Source organism: Leishmania major, chromosome 5, assembly GCF_000002725.2.
Source record: "Leishmania major strain Friedlin complete genome, chromosome 5".
In the NCBI taxonomy this organism is placed as follows: domain Eukaryota; phylum Euglenozoa; class Kinetoplastea; order Trypanosomatida; family Trypanosomatidae; genus Leishmania; species Leishmania major.
The window spans coordinates 423,157-444,238 of NC_007246.2; the positions used below are offsets into that span (position 1 = coordinate 423,157).

The 21,082-nt window shown below is 56.7% G+C and overlaps 6 protein-coding genes across 6 annotated transcripts; 1 reads left to right on the top strand and 5 right to left on the bottom strand.

The window, feature by feature from the left end:
- Positions 1-2,499: 2,499 nt before the first annotated feature.
- Positions 2,500-3,249, bottom strand: LMJF_05_1170 (putative fatty acid elongase; the record flags this gene model as incomplete). The annotated part of the gene is made up of 1 exon (XM_001687542.1): positions 2,500-3,249. One exon carries the CDS (start codon positions 3,247-3,249, stop codon positions 2,500-2,502), a length of 750 nt encoding a protein of 249 aa, XP_001687594.1.
- A 585-nt stretch (positions 3,250-3,834) lies between these two features.
- LMJF_05_1180 (conserved hypothetical protein) lies at positions 3,835-5,211 on the bottom strand (the record flags this gene model as incomplete). The annotated part of the gene is made up of 1 exon (XM_001687543.1): positions 3,835-5,211. The coding sequence occupies one exon, from the start codon at positions 5,209-5,211 to the stop codon at positions 3,835-3,837; it is 1,377 nt and encodes a 458-aa protein (XP_001687595.1).
- Positions 5,212-7,121: 1,910 nt separating this feature from the next.
- Positions 7,122-13,004, bottom strand: LMJF_05_1190 (conserved hypothetical protein; the record flags this gene model as incomplete). Its single annotated transcript, XM_001687544.1, has 1 exon — positions 7,122-13,004. The coding sequence occupies one exon, from the start codon at positions 13,002-13,004 to the stop codon at positions 7,122-7,124; it is 5,883 nt and encodes a 1,960-aa protein (XP_001687596.1).
- A 391-nt stretch (positions 13,005-13,395) lies between these two features.
- Positions 13,396-13,794, bottom strand: LMJF_05_1200 (putative prefoldin subunit; the record flags this gene model as incomplete). The annotated part of the gene is made up of 1 exon (XM_001687545.1): positions 13,396-13,794. The coding sequence occupies one exon, from the start codon at positions 13,792-13,794 to the stop codon at positions 13,396-13,398; it is 399 nt and encodes a 132-aa protein (XP_001687597.1).
- Positions 13,795-14,800: 1,006 nt separating this feature from the next.
- On the bottom strand, positions 14,801-15,991 carry LMJF_05_1210 (protein phosphatase type 1 regulator-like protein; the record flags this gene model as incomplete). The annotated part of the gene is made up of 1 exon (XM_001687546.1): positions 14,801-15,991. One exon carries the CDS (start codon positions 15,989-15,991, stop codon positions 14,801-14,803), a length of 1,191 nt encoding a protein of 396 aa, XP_001687598.1.
- A 2,374-nt stretch (positions 15,992-18,365) lies between these two features.
- Positions 18,366-19,220, top strand: LMJF_05_1215 (surface antigen-like protein; the record flags this gene model as incomplete). The annotated part of the gene is made up of 1 exon (XM_003721727.1): positions 18,366-19,220. The coding sequence occupies one exon, from the start codon at positions 18,366-18,368 to the stop codon at positions 19,218-19,220; it is 855 nt and encodes a 284-aa protein (XP_003721775.1).
- Between the last annotated feature and the right edge of the window lie 1,862 nt (positions 19,221-21,082).

Consider the following 21,082-nt stretch of genomic DNA (forward strand, 5'->3'; position numbering starts at 1 on the left):
TTGTGGCTGAGGTTCAGCTTCACCGTGGTGCGTATCTATGGCCTCAAGGCGGCCATAGATGCGCGAGAACACCTCCCCCAGCTCGTAGATGTTGCGCCGTTCGAGTGAGACATGCATGACGCTGATGGTGCCGCCGCTGGGTCGATACAGTGAGGAGGGGAGGAGAGGGAGAGAGGAAAGGGAGTCCACAAGAGAACGGAGCTCGAGAGCAGCTGTCCGGCAATGCCCAGCAGAGGGTGGGTGAAGATTATGGGGCAGTGTCGGTGGAACGCGCAGGACGGGACAGCATATATGTTCGCACAAGCACACAAGTCTGTGATTGGTGTAATGTGGAGGGGTGGGTAGCCGTGAGATGGTGATGGGAACCGCCGGCAGCAAGAGGGAGAAGGGGATCGAGCAAGCGCCCGTGTGCCGGACTTGTCAAGCGTGGAGGGAGGGGAAGACAGAGGCACAGCCCACAACGCAGCCACCTCACGTCTTTTACGAGCCACGTTGGATGGCAAAAGGCGGGATAGAGCGGTGGAGGGCGAGGGGAAGAAGGAGTGGTGACGGTGGTGATGCTGGGGATGGGAGAGGAGCACAAGGGGAGAGGGAAGGGCCTTGCACTGTACGCGGCTGGCATCTCGGGGGTGGGAGGTGTGAGCAGCGGCGGCGCGTCTGCACCTTGTGAAGACGTGCGAACGTGTGTGCCGAAGTCACGGTGTAGTCTCCGCAAAAAACAATGTGGGCGCTCAGCTACACGTGTGGGTGTGTTCGCTTCAGAATTGCTGAGGAGAGCGGTGCGCAAACCAGGGGCGGCACAGGCGTGGATGGTGGCGGCCGGCCACTGACGCAGCACGCACGCACGCCATAGGTGTCTATGCCAGTCTCATACTAAAAGATGACGGGAGGAGGAGGAGAGAGGGGAGTGGGGGGTGAGCGCGAGGTGGACTTGACGGGCGGGGGTTGGGGTTGGGGAGGAGAGTACGGGCACAAAGCAATACGCATACCAGAACACACCGATACAAGTGCGCCGACGGGGTCTGCCGAGCCTTCACGGCAGACGCCACGTGCACACACACAACACACAAACTGCGCTCGGTGCATGCGTTTTTAGTCCTTGCCCGCCGTTTCTCCATCCGGGGCGGCCTGCGCTGACGCATCTCCACCGTGTCCATACCGCGCCGCTAAACGTCGGCTACGACGACGGCGCGTTGTCTCCTGCTCCGTCAGCTGCTGCGCCGCCCGCGCTATCTCATCCATGGTCGGTCGGTACCATGAGCGGCGGTTACCCTGGTGTATCGCATTGTCACCCACATCGTCATCGCTGCTGCAACTGCCATCGGATGAGCTGCAGCTTGATGTGGCGTAGTCGCTGCTGTCTACAGCACGATACTCGGAGGCGTAGCGGACGCGGCTGTGAGCACGATCGACACAGCGGGAGATGGTCCACACAACCAGGAGAGTCGGAATGCCGAGGAGGACGAGAAGCATTAAGATGTCCTCGTCATCCTCGACGAGGGAGCGGGAGATGACCTTGAGGCCCTGGATAGTGCCGCCGCCGTACCCCCAGGCCATGTCGACCAGGTTCTCAGCAAAGCCAGACATCTGGCTGCATGCGTGGCTAAGTCGAGCAGGTAAGAAGCAAGAGAAAAGAGGGGATGAGGTGGTGGTGGTGGTGGTGTTGTTGGTGTTGGTGGTGTTGGTGGGGGAAAGAAGGCGCCACGACGGGGTACGTGAGTATCTGCCACCGATGCACCAGCCCTGCGTGCTCGCTCATGTTTGTATGTGTGTGCACGCGTGTGGGAGAAGTAGAGGATACGGAGACGGTAAAGAGCGATAGGAGTACGCACGTGATGGGCCCTTTGGGGGGTCTTCCTTTCAGCTGAGCACCCCCACACGGCGCCAGCAGCGGCCGTGCTGCGATGGAGGGGGCCAGTGGAGCGGCTTACTCCCTCTCCCCACGCCTCACCAGCGACCCTCTTGTGAGTGGAGGTGGCTCTGTGGTGAACGTCATGCGCTAGCTACTACGATGGTGCAAGGAGGAGGGTGAGGCAAAGAGCGGCGAATCACCGCAGCAGGAGAACGCATATGGAGATGGAGAATAGTCACAGTCGTCTCTTGGCGAGTACGCGTACGTGGGAATCATTGTGCCTGCGTGTCTGTGCGTCTAAGGATGTGTTTAGTGACAGTGATTTAGGTCATCGTGCTGCTCCCCTCCATTCCCCCCCCCCCCCCCCCCATACGGCGACCAGAGAGTAGGTGGGGTGGTGGTGGAGACACCACAATACCCTAGTTAACCAGTAAAACACAACTCACGAGGAGAAGAGGAGGAAGGGGGCGGTCGGGAGGAGGCCGTTCCACGGGGTGGGTGCTCGTGGCCGGAGGTGACCATCGTAGCAGACGTACACCGTTTCTTCCGCACGAAGTTCGAAAGAAGCAACGACACCAGCATCATCGACCGTTCGTTTATGCGTGTGCACTGCCGCTCTCCCCCCTCGCACCTTCTCCGGACGTCGCCTACACCTTCGCCTTGCGCTTCAGCTTGCGCATGCCCTTTCGGTAGAACCGCATGAAGAGGTACAGCAGCGTCAGGTGGTAGCACAGCTGCAGCACCGCCCACTTTTTGGGGATCGGCGAGTGCGCCACGACGGCCAGCACCGCGTGGAGGATGCAAAGCGCAAACTGGATCATCTGCAGCTGCGTCAGGTACGTCTTGAGCGGGTTCGTGTAGCCGAGGGAGGTGTACAGGTAGTGGAAGTACATAAGCGCGTGGACGGCGGAGTTAATCCACGCGCCGAAGAAGGCGGTGCCGTTTGCGACGCCGTGATGCAACAGCAGGCCCCAGATGAAGCCGATCGTCACGTGGTGGTAGATGTGCAGGAAGGACAGCTGCTCTTCTTTCTTGCGCAGCACAATGAAGTACGTGTCGAACATATCGAGAAACTTTGTGGCGTAGTGAACGAAGATCCAGTACTCGATGGTGCCGGTGAAGCCCCCGTTCAAGTTGAAGACGCCGTAGACGAGGAACTGACCGAGGTTGATCGCCATCACCAACGACAGCGCCACCTGTGCCGTGTTGTACAGCATCATGGGGTACTTTAGCACATACGCTGTGCGCCCCTTCATGAATTTGTAGAGCAAGACGATGACGACGAGGTAGCCAATGTGGCACCCAATCAAAACTGGGTAGTTCACGAAGACGTTGAGCTCTGGGTGGAAGCAGAGGGACTCCTTCCCGATGCACTGCATGGCGTCTGCAAACTTCATCTCCTCGACAGAACACTGATATACATATAGAGAGAGAGGCGGGGAGGGGTCTTGCGTACTTGTGCGTGTGTGTGTGTGTGTTCCAGTTACTTGTGGGGTGGAGGTAGGGACAACGAGTGTTGGGTACCGCTGCCGTGTGATGGACGTGTGTGCAGACTTATGTGTGGGGAGGGAACGAGAGAGAAGCGGAGAGGGACATACATAGCGCGTAAGGAGTGGTTGCTGCTGCTGTGTTCGCTCTCCACGGGCATCGGGGACGATGGCGATGTGTACACGCGAGTGCGTGAATGCAAACAGCCGCATGCACACATACACGTGCGAGTGGACCGCAACGCCGCGCCTAAGCGGCGGGCAGCAGCGATGCGGATGTTCATATTGGAGCAATACATGCGGGAGCACACACACACACACACACAGAGAATAGGGGTTGGAGCAGAGGAAAGTTGGGGGAGCAGGTGGCCCTCCGCACAGCCGCGCGCTATTGCATTGCCCCTCCCCCTAAACATCTTTAGAACATACACGCGCAACGATGAAACATCATTCCGCAACTACACCTGCCCATGCTCCACCAGAGATGTACAGGGTTCAGTACTTCATGCCGCTCCCAGTGCCCCACGACTCCTCCCAGCACTTTGGTTTCCACCGCTGAGACACTGGTGGCGGCTGGAATGGGGCATGATCACGCTTGATGGGCTCGCGCCCTTCGCGGATGTCCCCCAGGTCCGTGAGCCCCAGCTCCTTTCGGATTGCGAGCCGCTCGTCCTCTAACTGGCTCGACTCGATACGCATACGCTCCAGCTCCGGCGTCGTGAGGTCGGGCACGGCGTCGTGGTAGGGAATGCCTAAGTCAGTGCGCTCCCAGTAGTGGTTCATCGGGTCGCCGTCGGGCGTGTTCGGGTCTGTCGTCCCCTCTGGCGGCTTGCCGTGCGGCGGCTGCTGCTTGTTCATGCGCACCTGCCGCTTGTACTCGAGCTCCTGCCACTCCATGTTACGGAAAAGGTGGCCCATCTCCGTCCGCATCACCTGCGTCTCTTCCTCGTTGTAGAAGAGGTCGCCACGGGCGAAGCCCAGCGTCCACGTCGCACCCTTCTGCTTCTGCCGCGCCGACATTTCCTCACCGGGCTTGCGCTCCGTCTCACGCAGCGGCTTGGCGACGCGATGGGCGTCGCCGTACACCTGGTCTTCATCCAGCTCTTGGAAGGTCTGAGAGGCGCGGTTCATGTGCGCCATCAGCCGCATCAGCGCGTCCTCGACCTCCTCGTCCTCCAGCACCATCGCACCGAAGAACTGCTTCTTGTAGTCGCGGAGATGTTCTTCTTCGGCCACGCTCGGCGGGTCGCCGCGGTGGCCACGCATCCATCGCTCCCACAGCCGCTCATCCGTCGCGAGCGCGCCATACGGCTGGTGCTTCTTATTGGAGTCCTTGCGGTACATGCGGCGCTGCTCCTCACGCCCCTTCAGGAATTGCCACGTCACGGTGAACTTGTTGCCGAAGCGGTCCTTGGCGATGAGGAGCTCCTGCGTGAAGAAGTAGCGGATGTAGTTCCAGTACGCGTACTCCCACCAGTGGATAATGCGGTTATCTGCGAGGCCGGCGAAGGTGTGCTGCAGCCGCACCGTTTTGTCGCCAAAGGCGTCGACGGAGCGAACGTAGCGGGTCTTGTCCTTCGCGATCTCATCTCGCATGCGCTGCGCCGCCGCCGGGCCGCCGAGCTGTGCCGCCTCGGAGATAAGTGCCTCTATGCGCGCCTCCACCTTCAGCTTCTCCTCCTCCATGGCCAGCTGCCGCTTCGCCTTCTCTGCGAGCATCTCCTTCTCCTTCACTGCGAACGCGATGGCGTCCTCCTGCCGCCGCCGCAGGTACACCAGCTTGCTTGTCAAGTCGTCCTTTTCATTCGCCATACTCTTGATGTTCGAGAGGATGCTGGCGTTCGTTAGACGGTGGCGTGCCGACATGTGCATGGCGGTGGCATAGCACGCCGAGGGGCGAGGCGGGCACGAGAGAGAGGAAGAGGAGGCAACAACAGAGGTGCTCCCGCCGCCGTGCACTGATGGGGTGAGGGACGTCACGACGCACAGACTGGTGTCACGGTAGCGGCGGCAAATCGCGCCATTGTCGTTTCCACGGGCCGCGCCACGCAGTGCTGATCGACGCATCTGCAAGGGAAAAAGAGACGCTGATACAGAGGGAATGATGTCTCTGCGGTTGGAGAGTCGGATGCACACTACAACGCAGGTCAGCAAGAGCGAAGAGGGCGAACCGCGAATACACACAGACACACAAACACATACACACAGTGATGACGTGCACCACAATGCGCGCTGTGCGACAGACAAAACAGCACGCTGATGCCACGCCGCACCGTTTTCGAGAAAAGGGACGACTAAAGAGTGCGAAGGGCGAAAAGAGGAGCGGGGACATCACGCGCGGCGGTGTTGTGCGCACCCATCACAATATCCGGTGTGCGTACCAGTGAGAAGATAGAGGTATGGGAGCGTGTGCAGAAGGGGGCAGAGATGGACGGAGACTGGTGATATGGTAGTGGCGGTCAACGACCATAACAAGCGGCCACAGAGAGAGGGAGGGGTGGCTGAAAGCAAAAGGCCCCCCATCCCCTCTCCTATCCGAGCCAAACGGCATTCGTTCACCACGTACGCATACCCATACCCATACACATATATACACATATACATGTGCGTGCCGACCGGTGCCTGTGTGCCTCGATGGATCGCTTTCGAACATTTGTTTTCGTGCCTGTCGTTGCACATGGGAATCGGAGGCGACACACCGCCTTTACAGGAGTAAAGAGACGCATGCGCATAGACACACACACGCACACACGCACACACACACATACACACACACATGCACACACACATGCGTGCGTGCGGTCAAACAGTGACCCGACGAGCAACGTATGTGAGGAAGCAAGAGGGTGTTGAACAGGAGGAGGGCGCTCTAACTCGTACGCCAAACAAGCGCATATGTATGTGTGGCAGGTCGTCACTCTCTCGCTCCGTTGCTCGTCACCTCACTAACACACACACACACCAACGCGTAAGTGCATGGCGAGAGAGGAAGGGAGAGGTGTGTGCGTGTGTAGAGTCTGAGGAGCATGGGAGGATGATGCTGGCAGAGTGAGTGAGTGTGTCAGCAAAGTCAAAGCCACAACGACAAGACCACGATGACAACGAATAGTACAAGGCAAACATGCAAGCGAAAAAACAACAAAGTTATGTAAAGCCGTCCGCACACGCGCACATACACATTTGTGTATATATATACGCATGTATATGTACATGTACATTGGTGAGGTGCGTGTGCAAGTAGCAAAGAGATTGAGCAAGAGGAAGGTAGATGGAGGTGTGGAAAGACGGCGAATCAGGCATCGCCACAGACAGGCACAAACAAGTCAACGCACGCAGCAAGGTAAGACTAGCAAACGGAATACGACAACTCGGCAGCCACAACAGGGATAATGTTCAGGAGAGGAAGCAGAAGCAGCAGCGGCGGAAGTAGCTTCGACGCAGTAGGCAGAAGAGGAGACCACAGAGTGAAGGGGACAAGCACACAAGCAAAAAATAAACCGAAGGACAGAGATGTACACACACACACACACAGGGAGACGAGGAGGCAGCCCATCCACTCACGCATACGCGTTGACACAAAGGACTACATTCTTATTGGATCTAAAGAGGATGGCAGCAGCAACAGCAGCAGCGCTCACCGCCCACCCTCCCGCCCGCAGGCGTGCCCACCCCACTCCTCATCACTGTATACAGAGACTCTGGTACTCACTCATACACGTACGAGCACACCAGCGGCCCTCACTACATCATCCCTTCCTTTGGGTCTGCCTTGACGCGCGGGGTCAGAATTGCGCCCGACGAGTGGACGGCACCGCTGTCTTCGAGACAACCTCCGCGAGTCGACGCAGCGCTGCTGCGCGCAAATTGGCGTTGCGGCTCATCTGTTGTTCTGAAGCCGGCGTCGCTGGGATGGACGCCGGCGGCACGCTGACGGGGCTTCCATGTAGAGTGTCCTGTCTACTGCCTGCCTGTGAGCCGCGACGCGTCGGTGTCACTGTCGAGCGTTGCGTGACGGCGTCAATCTGTCGAACCGCTGCCGCAAGACCCTCGCCTACATCCTCAGGGGGTTCGCAGAGGCCGTCGTGAACCTTTGGACAACGCTGCTGAGATAGGATTGAAGCCTTCGTGCTCTGCTCGTGAGGGCTGCAGAGGCGCTCGCGCGCTGCTGAGGGCCGCCGACGCGGCTGTGGCGCTGCCCACGACGGTGTCGACCACCGCCATCCTGTCTGCGCACGCGGCGTACCAGCGTCGTAAAAGACCTCTTCGCCTTCATCGGTGTCGGCACAGCGCGGGCGATTATCGCCGCGATCGTAGTGGCACCGGTGATGGTGCGCGCACGCTTCCATGGGTGTGGAGAAGAGAGCGTTACCGGAAGAGTGCCGGCAGGCGCCAGGGGTGGCGGGCTTCGGGAATAGGCGATACGATGGCGCTGCCGCCGCTGCTACCGAGGTCGCACGCTGCGGTGCATGATACGCGTGCGGGGAAGCGAGGTTCGCGGACGCCGCCGCAGCCCCGGGCGAGAGAAGCGGCTCGTCGCGGCTTAGTGAACGCGGCGGGTAGCGGCGGCGAGGTGGGGCAGCTGCGCTATTTCCGCCACCACCGCGGCGACAGACGTCCAGGTCTCGGGTCGACGGTGCCGCTGCGCCTCGGGACGACTCTCCACTCAGATGACGCTGCGAGGCGGGGGCCGAGGCCAACCCGGAGAAGGCTGGTTTAGTCGTCGCTGGGTGGCGCGCGTCGATGCTTCTGTAGCGCCGCGGATGTGCCGCGTGCTCGCCTTCCTCGATGAGCACCTGTGCCAGCTCCCTCGCGTAGTAGCGGTCACATGCGTCGTACTCCGGGCCTCTGTACTTGACGGGGCTGTAGCGGTTCTGCGCATGCGATGCCTCGCTGCTGCCGTCGCGTGCGTGACCAGACCGCCGCTGACTGTTGCTGTACGAGTGCGTTTTCGGGTCGATTACGACCATCGGCGCGATCGCTGTGGAGCCGTACTGGTGCCGCAGCTGTTCTGCCAACTCTGTGTAGGAACGGCGATCGCGGTGCGAGTGGGGGGCACCGTAGGGAGCGTCCTCGTCACCGTCTGCAGCATTGCCCTCCGCGCCGTCTTCCTTCCGCACTACATCGGCGTAGTCCTTGGGCACCGCGCCGCTTGCCCTCAGCGACGATGCCGCTTGGCACGGCGAGCGCACGAGTTTGCGAGCTCTGGCGCTGCTGCCGCTAACCTGTCGTTTTGCCGTCTGCAGCTCCTCACTCAACACACGCATGTACTCCATCACTTCCTTTACGGTGGCCTCGTCTAGTACAGCATCGACACCGTCAGCAGTCTTGTCCGGCTGATGCGTCGATGCAGCCTCTCTCGGCGATCGGGGAGGGGAGCGCACCTGTGCGCCGTCCGCTATGGCAGGCGTGCGTCCACTCCGTTGCTGCTCGTGTTGCTGCCGCTTTCGGCGCTTCCAACGACGCAGCTCTGCACGCGCCACCGCCGCCTCCGACTGCGCCTGATCGCGCTGTAACTCCACCACATGCTTTGCGTTGGTTAGCTCATCAACGTGGCGCTCCGCCATCGCGACGGCCTCGCGCAGGAGCTGCATCTCTTCTGTGAGCTGCTGAACCTTGGCATCCGCGTCGAAAGCAGCAGCATCACCGGTTTTGTTGCCTGTGGCAGGCGGCGACTCGACAGTCAGCTGGGCGAGCTGGAACATGTGTGTCATCACCTTCAGCACCGCACCGTCATTCGTGAAGTACGATATCTTTGGCTCGGCAGCGCTTGCAGCGGTGGGCACGACGACACCTCTCTCTTGACCAGCTTGGTGCTGCTGCTGGCGCTCCTGCTGCTCCTTGGTCGAAGCGCGTGGGGTGAGGGGAGGCATGCGACTAGGCTTCGGGGGCCGCTGGGCTGCTGAGGCGGCAACCGTGGCGGTGGTGGCATTGATCGTTGCTGTGCCCCCTGAAGCAGGCTTTGTGGACGCTTCGACATCGCCGCCAGGACAGCTGCTCTGACCTCCCTCCACCATGGTCGCGACGGTCTGCTTCGCGGTCACCTCGCTACTGTCCCGTACACAGAGCGCTAGCAGCTCGGGAGGCAGGGCATGAGATGCTGGCAGAGTGCGGCGCTCTGCCCAGTTCATGTACATGGCGCACACATCCACCACCTCATCCACCAGCCGACGATACTCTGCTGCGAGGGTGGTGCGCTGCACCAGCCGATCCACCACACCGCGAAAGCCGTCCGCCAGGTGCTCCAGCGCCGTCACCCACGTGCAGCTTCCCTCGCCACCGACGCGATTGAAAAAGTAGCAGCCCTTCTGCCGCTGGCCGCGATCACGCAGCGTCACGTACAGCTCGTGAAGGGTCTCACGGCTCTGCCCAAACGCGCCCTCCATGTCCACCTCGCTGTACTTCTCCAACATGCCTGCCAGCAACTGCTGCATGGTGTCGACGTCCTTCTGAAGCACGATAGCGGCCATCTTGTGGTTGGCGCTGAAGCGTTTCAGTGTGTCCTGCAGCACTTCCATGTTCTGGTAGGTGACACGAAGTATCAGGTCGTTGTTCGCGGTAATGGTGCTCGGCGGCGACGGCGTGGGCGTCTTCCCTGCTGAGTCGCCTCCGTGTCCCTCCTTACTGAACCGCTCCCGTTCGACGCCATCCCCGCGAGCGGCGGCGGGGGGTGCACTGGCTGCCGCACTCCGCTGCTGCGACACACGGATGAGACGATCGAGGTCGATGTCCACGAATCCGTCATCGTTGGCGTCGCCGTCGAACATCAGTTCCATCTCACCCGAGCTGCGCCGCCGCGACGCGGAGGGGATGCACAAGTAGTGCACCTGCAGTAGCGACGTGACCACTGTGTAGAGACGCGCCACGGTTTCGTACAGCCGCGCGATGCGGTGGTCGTACGGAAGAACGCCACCAGTTGCAGCGGCAGTGGAGTCGCGGGCAAGTTGGACCAGCGTCTCTTGTCGCGGCGTTGCGTCGCTCGTGGCCGTGTCTCCGGAAGAAGGCGCCAGCGGAGGCAAGGTGGCTGGCGCGTCGGGCGTCGCTGTGGCGGAGGCGGGGCATTGTTCCTGCGCGGCGGCTTGAATGGCGGCGTCAAGGGAGGGCAGGATGATGTCAGCCGCTCGCATGAGGCACGAGTCTATGTCATACAGGTTGTCCTCTGGTATGTCCTCTGCTGGGGCTGCTGCTGCGCGGCTCTGCGACGAGAAGAAGCGGCATACTGCAGCAAAGTATTTCACAATCTTCCTCTGTGTGTAGAGATGGTCCTCAGTCGTCTGCAGCAGCCGCTGAGCCCACCGGTTGTACTTCTGCAAGAGCTCCGCTAGGCTGCGCTCCACGTACTCCATCGCCTCTGCGGAGAGGCGATCCAGCTCTTCCTCGCTGTCGCGTTGCAGCACCTCCTCCACCAGCTCGTCTTTAGCTGACTCATCTGTGCCCATGAGGAACAGGGTCTGCTTCACCATTTGACCGTTCTTCGCAAGTCGCTGCATCAGCATCGCCATGGCCTCGTGGAATGCCGAGGTGTCTGCCTTCCACCGCGCCTTGCCAGCGCGCAACTGCGCCAGCTCTTCTTGCACCACGGCCCAGTCACGCATCTCACCGCTCGTCCCGATGCGGGACGCAACCAGCTGCAGTGCCTCTAAGACGTTATGCTCCGTGACCGCTGCGCCAGGTGTGTCAGTCTCGTTCGCCGTGCCGTCCTTCGTGGTCGTCAGAGAAGAGGCCTTGGTGGCGGTCGCGGGCTCTAGGGCGGGCCGCAGATTGAGGCGACGGAGTGCGCTGACGCCGTTGCCGCGGCGGCCACCCTCTGCATCGTCGCGTCCTTTGCCAGCGTCATCCGCCTCGCCGGCAGACCCTATGCCACTAGCCGCTGGGGTGGAGGGGAAGGTGAGGCCGAGACCATCTCTGCCAATGCGTTCCACTGCGGCAGCCACCTTCTGCAGCCGTTTCTGCAGCCCCGTACTCTTCTGCGACGCCGCTTCCGCGCGCGCCTTGCCGGCGGCAGCGGCGTTCAACGCCCGCTGATACTTCGTTTTCACCATGCGCAGCCGCTCCACTACGTCGCTCAAGAAGTGATCCAGCTTTGCGGGGGTGAGGTTGCGCTCTAGATCGACGTTGCCCATCACTTCAACCAGCAGCTGCTCTGACACCTCGCTGTCTGCCGCGGCGTCCTCCTGCGCAACACACAGGTCCTGGAGCAGCTGTACAACTTGTTTGCCGTGCCTCGTCATCGACTCCTCCATGTGGGCGAGTCCCACACGGCCCTGCGCCCCGGCTAGCTCCTTTCGCTGCTGCTGGGCCATAACGGTGGCAAAGCGTGACTTAACCAGCTCAACCATCTCCAGCAGGTTTCGCGTCGGCGGTTCCACCCGCACAGCCGCAACGCTGTGCGGCGCACAGCTGCCAGACACACTGCCGCCCCGCCGCGCATCGACAAGAAGCTGCGCCAGCTCTTCGACTGCTTGTGCCGATGAGTGGCGCAGCACCATCTCTTCCTTTGAAATGTGGTGCGGGAATGCCACAACGGAAGTGACGGTCTCTTGCAGGGATCGAAGCGAGCGAGACAAGGCTTCGTCGAGCTGTAGGTCGCCGTTCGCGTCGGCTTTGGACGACGGAAGATAAAACACCTCCGCCAGCCTCTGCCGCTCCACCTCGACCATTTCCATGTAGCGCTCCATCGATAGGTACTCAGAGAGAAGGAAGCGTATCAGCTCGGTGAGGCTGTTGCATCGTGTCAGCACGGGTGCCTCCGGCACTTGCAAGTTAAAGTGGATCTGCAGAGAGGCCGGAATCACATCAATGAGGGACTGCAGTGCGCTTCCCACGGTGTGCGAGCCATCCATGGCAGAAGCCCCACCATCCTCTGCCGCGCTTCCCTTCAGCTCCTGCTGGGCCTCCAGCTCAGACAGCGCGGTCGAGAGTGTAAGTTGACGGAAGCTCTGGCTTGCGGCAACAGTGCGCTCCATCTTTTTCATCACAGCAGCCTTTGCAGTGGTGTACTCCTTAGCAAGCTGCGAGAGCACATCACAACTGGTGTGCAGAAGCTGCGAAACGTTTGCCTTCGTCCTTCTTGCCTCCGGCAGCAGCACCGGCGCCGAGAGGTCTGCGTTCTTCTCAAAGCAGGCTTGCATGCCGTCGCAAACCGTGCGCCACAGTTCGTTCAGCGGCTGCTCTAGCCAAGCAGGATTTGGGGCCGCCACAGGGCGGGCTGGTGCGCCATCTCGTAGCCGTGCGGAGACCTCTGCGATGGACGGTGGTGACTCTTCGCCGTAGAGACCAAAGCGGCGTTGCACAGTATCGCTGTACTCTCGCAGGAGCAGGTCCTTGAAGTTGTTGTCCCGCTTAGTGCGTTCCAGCTCCTTCACCACTTCGAGCAGAACAGCTGGAATGTCGGCGTCGCACGCGATTGCGCCGTAGCTCTCAAGGATGTCAGAAACTTGAGCGAGCGTTTTATCGTTGGGTTGATAGGCCTGATGGCGTAGCTCTTGGGCACATACATGGCTCGGAGGTTGGTGGTACCCATCACCGTCATCTAGAAGCGATCTATCTCTATTTGTGGAAGCAATGCTGGATACCTCCGATTGGGTCCTGGACCCAGCCGAGCGCGCAACAGACGACGTCCACAGCTGCGAGTGGGCGTTGGCCCAGGTTTGCTTCTTGTTGCTCATCCTCGATCTGGGGACGCAAGGAGAACTAGCTTGGGAAAGAAAGAAGAAAAAGAGAGAACGAGAGTGTGGAAGTATTTCAGCAGACGTGCATTGCGGATACGTTATGCATTGGGGTAGGCGGACCGTGCCACTGAAAGAGCTGTTCAATCAATTTGGCGCTCCGAGCACCAAATCCGCTCGGCCAACAGCCGCTACTACTGCTCTGGTTGACACACAATGCTGATCAGGTGCTGACACATGCATATACACACACGCACACACAGAGGTGTTTTGATTTTTTTCGACTTACCTTACAGATCTTTATACAGAAGAAAAGGGCGAAGGTTGAAATCTATGACCTCATGAACGAAGAGCCGTTTTGGGCGTTGGTGAAGACCACCGAGCAACGACGCTACTGCTGTTGGATAAGCTGCGCCTGGCGCTCCTGCATCTTACGGTACAGCTCTTGGGCCTTCTTCTGCAGCTCCGCCTCCTTTCGATCTAGCTCAGCGATGCTGGTGTCACTGCGCTTGATTTCGCCGTTGATGTAGTCCAGGCGGTTGCCGATTATTGTCTTAGCATCGCTCTGGTCCTGAGGAACCAGGGCAGGGCCGATAAGCTTGTAAACTGTGGCATCGGGTTCCAGCCTGTTCAGCTCATCACGCACTAGTTCATTCTCGTTCTTTTGCCCACCAAGCTGACGGCGGGCTTCAATGAGCTTGCCCTTCTTGTCGCCCATCTCCTGAAGCTCTTTCAGAATTGGCCTCAGAAGATCGTTGAGCTTCTTGATATCCGGGTGCACCTGTTGCATGGTTACAGCGCCTCTTCAATGAGCAGAATAGAATAATAAGCGATAATGCGCGGCTAAGTGAGATAATGAGAGTCAGCTGCACAGACGGGGAAAAAAAGTATTGACAGAAATTAAGAAGTTGCATTGGAGGATTCATCCACTGCTCACGGCAAAATACATCAGCTACAGTCATCAGACAGAAGACCTTTAGCCTACAAACTTACGAACAACAACAACAAAAAAGCGGCACGGGCCCTATTATAATCACGCGTAGCTCACACGTACACTCAAAAAAGATGTGTACGCCTGCGAAAGACACGCAGAACTCTCTATCACAAAGGCTTCTTCTTTTTTTTTATCAGCTGGGCTTCCTGGTGTAAGGTGCACAAGAATACACATGCTTCAACGGGAACAGCAGTCTACTCCTTGAAGCATTTCGTTGTGTCTCAGCATCCCCATTCTGCCGCACAGCATAACTCCAACTCCGCTCCACCCCGGCCTGTCGCAGGCCTCTTCGCGTGAGGCAAAGCAGAGGGAAACACGTGTTGGGGCAATGCCGACCCCGTCACCTGAACATGGCTTCCGCCTGAAGCTCCCCCCTTGCGTCGCAGGTCGCCTCACAGCCGCTCCAATGATGTCGGTCGCCATGCGCTGCATCGCTCGGGGTGACCCAGGCTCCCGCCCGCAGGCAGGCAGAGCCGGGTGAGGTGCAATCGAGCCACGCTGACACTCTGCCTATCATGTGGATGGCACAGACGTGCTCACGGTTGCAGGTCGTTCCGAGGCAGCGCTATATGTGCGACCTGACCGTCGCCATCAGCAGCGGCAGACAGCTCTGATTTCGCTACGCCGTAGGCAGTTGACCCTGCCGCCATCAGAAGTGGCTCGGCGCGGGCAGGTATAGGGGCTGCTGGGCTTCCACACAGAGAGTGATGGGTACTGGACCCTGGATACCACACCGGGGTGTACCCCGTCATGAGGGGATTCCTCGAAGCAAAAAACAAACAGACAAAAAAGATGCATGCCTCTACGATGCTCTCCGCTGAATCAAGCGATCACCCTCGAGGTTATCCTTGTTGACAACCGGCCACGAGTCAATTTGTGTTACAAATGGCAGGTTCATGTAAACCTTATCCCGATAGCGCTTATCCTGCTCGATAGGATTGCGCTCCACGTAAATGGTCCGGAGGGTGTTTGCAAACCCGCAGAACTTCTTGACCTCGCCCCAGTCGCTGATGCTCCCGTCAGTCAACCAAAATTCTTCCAGTTCAGGCATGTTCGTAGGGTTGATGACAGCTTCGTTGATTGTAGAAATGGGATTGAAGCTGAAATCAAGCAGGTGAAGAGAGTGCAGGGGCAGGTTCTCGATGGTGCTAATGCCGTTTTCCGACAGGTAAAGCTCCGCGAGATACGGGTTGCAGCCTTCCTTGAACGCCTCTGCGGTAATGGATGTCAGCCGATTCGCTTGAAGGCTAAGCTTTCGAAGCTCGCGAAGATTGTGAAGGGAGTCGCCGATACTGTGGATCTTGTTTTTGCCGAGCCAGAGACTCTGTAAAGACCGCAGGTTAGAGAGCCCCGATCCGATTTCGCGAATGCGGTTGCCGCCAAGTTCGAGAAGCTCCAGGTGGACGAAGCTATCGAGCCCTTCAATGACTTTGATCTTGTTCTCCACCAAATACAGCTCCTTAAGCGTCGAGCCTAGAGAATCTAAGCCCGTGATCTTGCGTAGCTGATTGTAGCTCAAATCAAGCTTGGTAAGAGAGTAAAACGCGTGTGGGACTGCCTTCTTCGAGAGAGATCCACTTTCGGGGTCTGGCACCATTGCCGAGTCGAAAAAATCGCGCACCTTCCTGATCTTGTTGTCGAACAAATCTAGTTCAACAAGCCGCCCGGCCAAGTGTTGCGGGAAAGCAGAAAGTTCGTGAATGAGATTCTTGCGCAGAGAGAGAGTCTTGCACTCGGTGAGCTGATTAAGGTCAAGCTCATCAAGGGTGAAGAGCCGAATGTTGGCAATGTCGATGTCGGTGCTTTGGGCATTGATCGCTAGCTGCTCCGACGCGTGCTTCGTGCTCTCAGTGTGCTGCGGTGGCACTTCTTGCTCACCGTCGCTGTCACTGTTGGACCTTGCCGGCGTGGCAGCTGGAGGAGGCGCGGCAGCGGCTTGAAGAATCCTTTCCCTCAAGCGCGCCTTTTTCTCCTCGTCCAGATTGGCGAACATGGGCCTAGGAGTCTTCGGGTGAGTATGGAAGTGCTAAGGGGTTCACACAGAAACCAAAGGAAAACTAAGGAGACAAAAAGGAAGGAGAGTCACTTGTAGAAGGGGCGTGGGCCAAGTTGCATTGGCAAAGCGACGGGATAACGCGCGCGCAGAAGGACTGCAGTTGTTCTAAAGCGATGACTGGGCGTGCTGCATGAGAGAGGGACCCATGATAATGAACTCTCAGAGCAGGAGAAACCGCACAGCCGCCCTCAAAAAACTCCGGCAAGCTTCCCAAATCTGTCCATTCTGTTTTGATTTTTTCGCTCAGGGCCGCCGCCAGTCACCGTTGCGGCACAGCGAGGTGGACAGCCGCTGAGGGGCAGAAAGAGCTCTCTCGCGTGCAATGAGTGGCGAGCTTTTTCACCATTTTTCGGAATTATCACGGTGTGTTTCCCCCTTGCTTATGCTTTTAAAGAAGATGCACTTGAGAGGGGTGCACGGGTGGAGAGGGGAACGAAGCTGAGTGGTTCTTTATAAAGAGAGCGTGTCCCTCACAGATATTCGGCGGCACTCCCTGTTTGCTCGTAACTCAGTTGTATCAAGAAAGCGGACCCCAGTCAGTTTCTAAGTTGAAAGAGAGCCCTACGGTTTGTTGTGCCCCCCCCCCCCCAAAAAAAAAAATGACGATTCAGCAGGCAGTAGTGTTTGTCGCTGTACGCCGTCATGCATTCTGATTGAATCTTGAACGGGACCCCATTGCTTTAGCAGGCGCAGCTTCGCAGATCAACTGGACAACCTCACTTAGACGCCTCTCAAGGTTTGGACAACTGAAGAGAGCTTTTCAGTGACGTGCATGCAACACATCTTGTGCGATGCCCATTTTTCAAACTCTCAAGCAACACTCTGTTTCTTCTTTGCCGCAAGCTGTCCTTGAGAATTTGGTGGCCACGCGCGACAAACCCTCTTTATGTTCCCACAGTGTGTGCAAAAGCCTATTGTCTTGACGCGTGTCTGAAAGCAGCTTCTCGCCTGTGAAGAGGGCATTTTTCTTTTCAAAACAAAGATAGTAAAGTCCTCACATTTTTAGTTTCCTTTTGCACACTCGATAGCGCAGGTGTTCTCTTGCTTTGCTGGAAAGCTTCTCGATTTGAGTAACTTTTAGCCTCCGTCCTGTTGCATGAGCTGGTAATAGTCAATCCTTCATGTGCCTCTTTCCTCTGGCAAAAATGACCCCCTTTCAGGGAGCAGTGTCTGCTAACAGACAGATTATGCTATTAGCCCATCTACACCTCTCGTTGCACATCGCATTGAAGTATTTGTAGACTCTTCTACTTGTGGTTGATTTGGACAGTCAACTAGACATCGGCGTTAAGCTACCTGATTTCAAACAACAGCACTTTGTGCCCCTAGCTCAGCCCAGATGAGAGTTTATCAACCACCCCTTCCACGCAAAACAAAAATCTTTTCCTTTCACGGTCCCATTTGCCGCACAGCATAACTCCAACTCCGCTCCACCCCGGCCTGTCGCAGGCCTCTTCGCGTGAGGCAAAGCAGAGGGAAACACGTGTTGGGGCAATGCCGACCCCGTCACCTGAACATGGCTTCCGCCTGAAGTTCCCCCCCCCTTGCGTCGCAGGTCGCCTCACAGCCGCTCCAATGATGTCGGTCGCCATGCGCTGCATCGCTCGGGGTGGCCCAGGCTCCCGCCCGCAGGCAGGCAGAGCCGGGTGAGGTGCAATCGAGCCACGCTGACACTCTGCCTATCATGTGGATGGCACAGACGTGCTCACGGTTGCAGGTCGTTCCGAGGCAGCGCTATATGTGCGACCTGACCGTCGCCATCAGCAGCGGCAGACAGCTCTGATTTCGCTACGCCGTAGGCAGTTGACCCTGCCGCCATCAGAAGTGGCTCGGCGCGGGCAGGTATAGGGGCTGCTGGGCTTCCACACAGAGAGTGATGGGTACTGGACCCTGGATACCACACCGGGGTGTACCCCGTCATGAGGGGATTCTTCAAATGGCAGTGGCACTGACTGTGATAACAGTACTAACGAAAAACAGTTACACACAGACAAAAGAGAGAAGTGAGCAGATGAAAAAGGGAAGTTTTGAACTTACGTATCAGATGTTTTTTCCTCTTCTATCGCCAACTGTTCACCCCCTTTTCGACACCTTTTTCTGCTCTATGTATTCTTATTGCAATAAAAACGGTGGTCTCAGCCAATTATTTGCTGCCTAGTTGTGCGCACTCGAAAATTTCTCAGCTAAACTTTTTCTATTTGCGCTTGTAGCCTATAGTCTTGCACTTTCGCTGTTTTCACATTGCAGTGTTTCTTTGGCATCTCTGTTTTTCCTCGCCTGGTGGCTTCACTCCGTTTTTTTTTTCCCAACAATGGCTCTCTCGCTGTTTTCCCTCATCGGAGCGGCTGCCGTGACTCTTCTACTTCTAGTGGCTGCGCCAAGCTCTGCGGACACCATTACTGTCAATGCTGCCACACAGGCGTGGCTGAAGATGTGGATTGAGTCTATTCCAAACCTGGGGATCATTTGGTTGAACCCGAACATTTGCTCTCGCGCTGGCATCGAGTGCGTTTCTGCCACCAACTCCATCAACATTCGTCTGGATGGCGTGACATCTGCTGGATTCAACTTCATCGGCACCCTCCCTGAGGTTGACAGCTCCATCGACGGCGATGAGCTTCAGATCACCAGCGTCTCCGTCAGAGGCAAGACTCGCTTCACCGGCACTATCCCTGCGTCGTGGTCGCGCATCACCCGGCTGACTCATCTGGATTTTAGCAGAACGCGGATAAGCGGCCGGATTCCTGATGAGCTCGGCAGCCTCGCTGCCTTGATGTCTGTCGACTTTTCGAACTCATACTTCTGCTACGGCCTGCCCAACTGGAACGCTTCTAGCATGCCGATGCTTTCACAGGCCATCTTCACGAATAACAACATGCGCGGCCCGTTTGCCTCATCCTGGTCCACCTTCCCAGCCTCCCTGAAGCTGGACATCACCGGCAACAAGCTATGCGGTTGCATGCCCAGCTCGTGGGACTCCAAACCGAACCTGGTGGCTGCTGCCAAGGCCATGGATGCTGGTACGGTCTCTAACTGCTTTCGTTCTTGCAACTCCGCTTCCCTGTCTTACTGCCCGGCTTCGCCCGTTGGCAACGGCGCGCAGATGATTACGATGACTACGGCCGTGGTTGGCTTGGTTGTCGCTGTTGCTTCCTTGGTCTTCTAAGGACTAAAGACATGTGTTGCGCGGGTGAGCTCAACTTGATCGTTCTCGCACTGTACTGTGAATTTTATTTAGTTTGAGTTAAGCGTTATTGTACTCCTTTCCTCCCGAAAAGAAAACGATATTTATGCGCTCACCTTCTTTTTATTTATTTTGCATTTATGCGTCGATTTTTCCTTTTTGTTTCTCAGCGTCACTTTTGCCGCCTGTTCAAGCAAAAAGGACGCGTTGATATGCACGTAGCACAGCAAGACAGAAGAAAGCAGAATGTGCGAGACAATCTTGAGTCTATTTCTCAGCGTCTTCGTTGCCACTGTTGCTGTGCATGGAGAGGAACAACTCTACATCGTTTAGGTTTATGTGCATACACCGAAGCAGCAACGGGAAAAAAAACATATCTAGTACTGCCGCGAACCTAGAAGGCAAGGAAAACACAGCGAAGCAGAAAAAAGGGGGGCACGAAGAAGAGTGAGAAGGAACGCGAAGAAAACCATAAAACTACCTCTCGCCTAAGTTGTCGGTGTAAATCCTTTTATGTGCAAATTTTCCTGCACTTTTTCCTCTACGCAGCCGGAGGATCATCGACTGCGGTGACTTCATGCAGGCTTCTCATTTCTGGCCATTCTTTGCGAGTTTTGGTTTGCACGCTTTGTTTTTCCTGATTTCTTGATTACGAATTTCATCAATCAAGAATATGAAAAAAAAAATGGTAGACCGATATAAGCAGCTAATTGCTCCTTCATATAAATATAAAAAAAATATATATATTCGACTCATCATCTTCCGCATTCACTTTTGTTTATGCGCTGCTTTTTTTTTGTCGCCTTTTCCCCTTTCTCCTAGTTGCGTTCGGCTTTCTCTCTTTTTTTTCGGTCTCGCACCCCTTTTTCGACGTATAGGAACAGTTTTACAAAACTTTTTCTACACTTTCCGCTTTTTAAAACTGCTTACAGTATTCATAAATTTTGTGTGTTTGTACTGACAAAAAAAATGTCTCCGTCTCCTCCTTTGCTCTGTATTTGTCTTTGTTGTTCGGTCAGCTGAAAGTCAGGGGGTCGTGTGAAGAGTTTGAGCGATTTGAATTACGTTCGCTGTTACAAACCTACCCATCTTTTCAGTTTTCAAGATGAGAACATCACAGAGGCTACGAAGTGAATACAAGAATGCTATTACAGCCAGGAAGACGACGCCTCCATTCTTCTTGAGGTTGAGGAATGATCTGATCGAAGGAAGGAATAGAACGGATGCGGTGCCATATACTTTCTACCTCGTCATTCTTTTTCTCTTCTGGTTCTCTTTCCAGCCCCACTTTTCCCCTTTCCCTCGTTTTCTCTTTTTATCCTCCCCCTTTCATCTCTCTTCCATCTGTTTTCCCAAGCAGCCCATGTGATTAAATGTTTCTCCTTTTCATATATTACTTATTTTTTTTTTCTTCCCACCCTGCCCGACATTTCCGTTATTTCTGAATTCTATATTTTCTTTTCTTTTCTTTATATATATATATATGTATATATATATATATATATATATATATATGATTCCTTTTATTGTTGCGCCGCTAGAAGTGTGGTGCCTCTACCCCTGCCAGAGCTTTCACCCTGCCTGCGTTTGCTGTGAACGCAGCCCACCTGACGCTATACCTCATCTGCTACGCGGGATCGACAGGTCTCTTGAAGCTCGCTGCGCACCTCGTCGCACGCAGTGACCTGGTCACGCACGTCTCACCTGCGCTGCATGGGCTTCCCCTGTCGGGTGTCTACGCCTGCCCACCGTGCCCCTCCAAGCGACAAGCTATGAGCTCTCTGTGCACTGGCACCTGCTCATTCAGAGGCCCCTTCCACTTGACACACCCACGCCTATCAAAG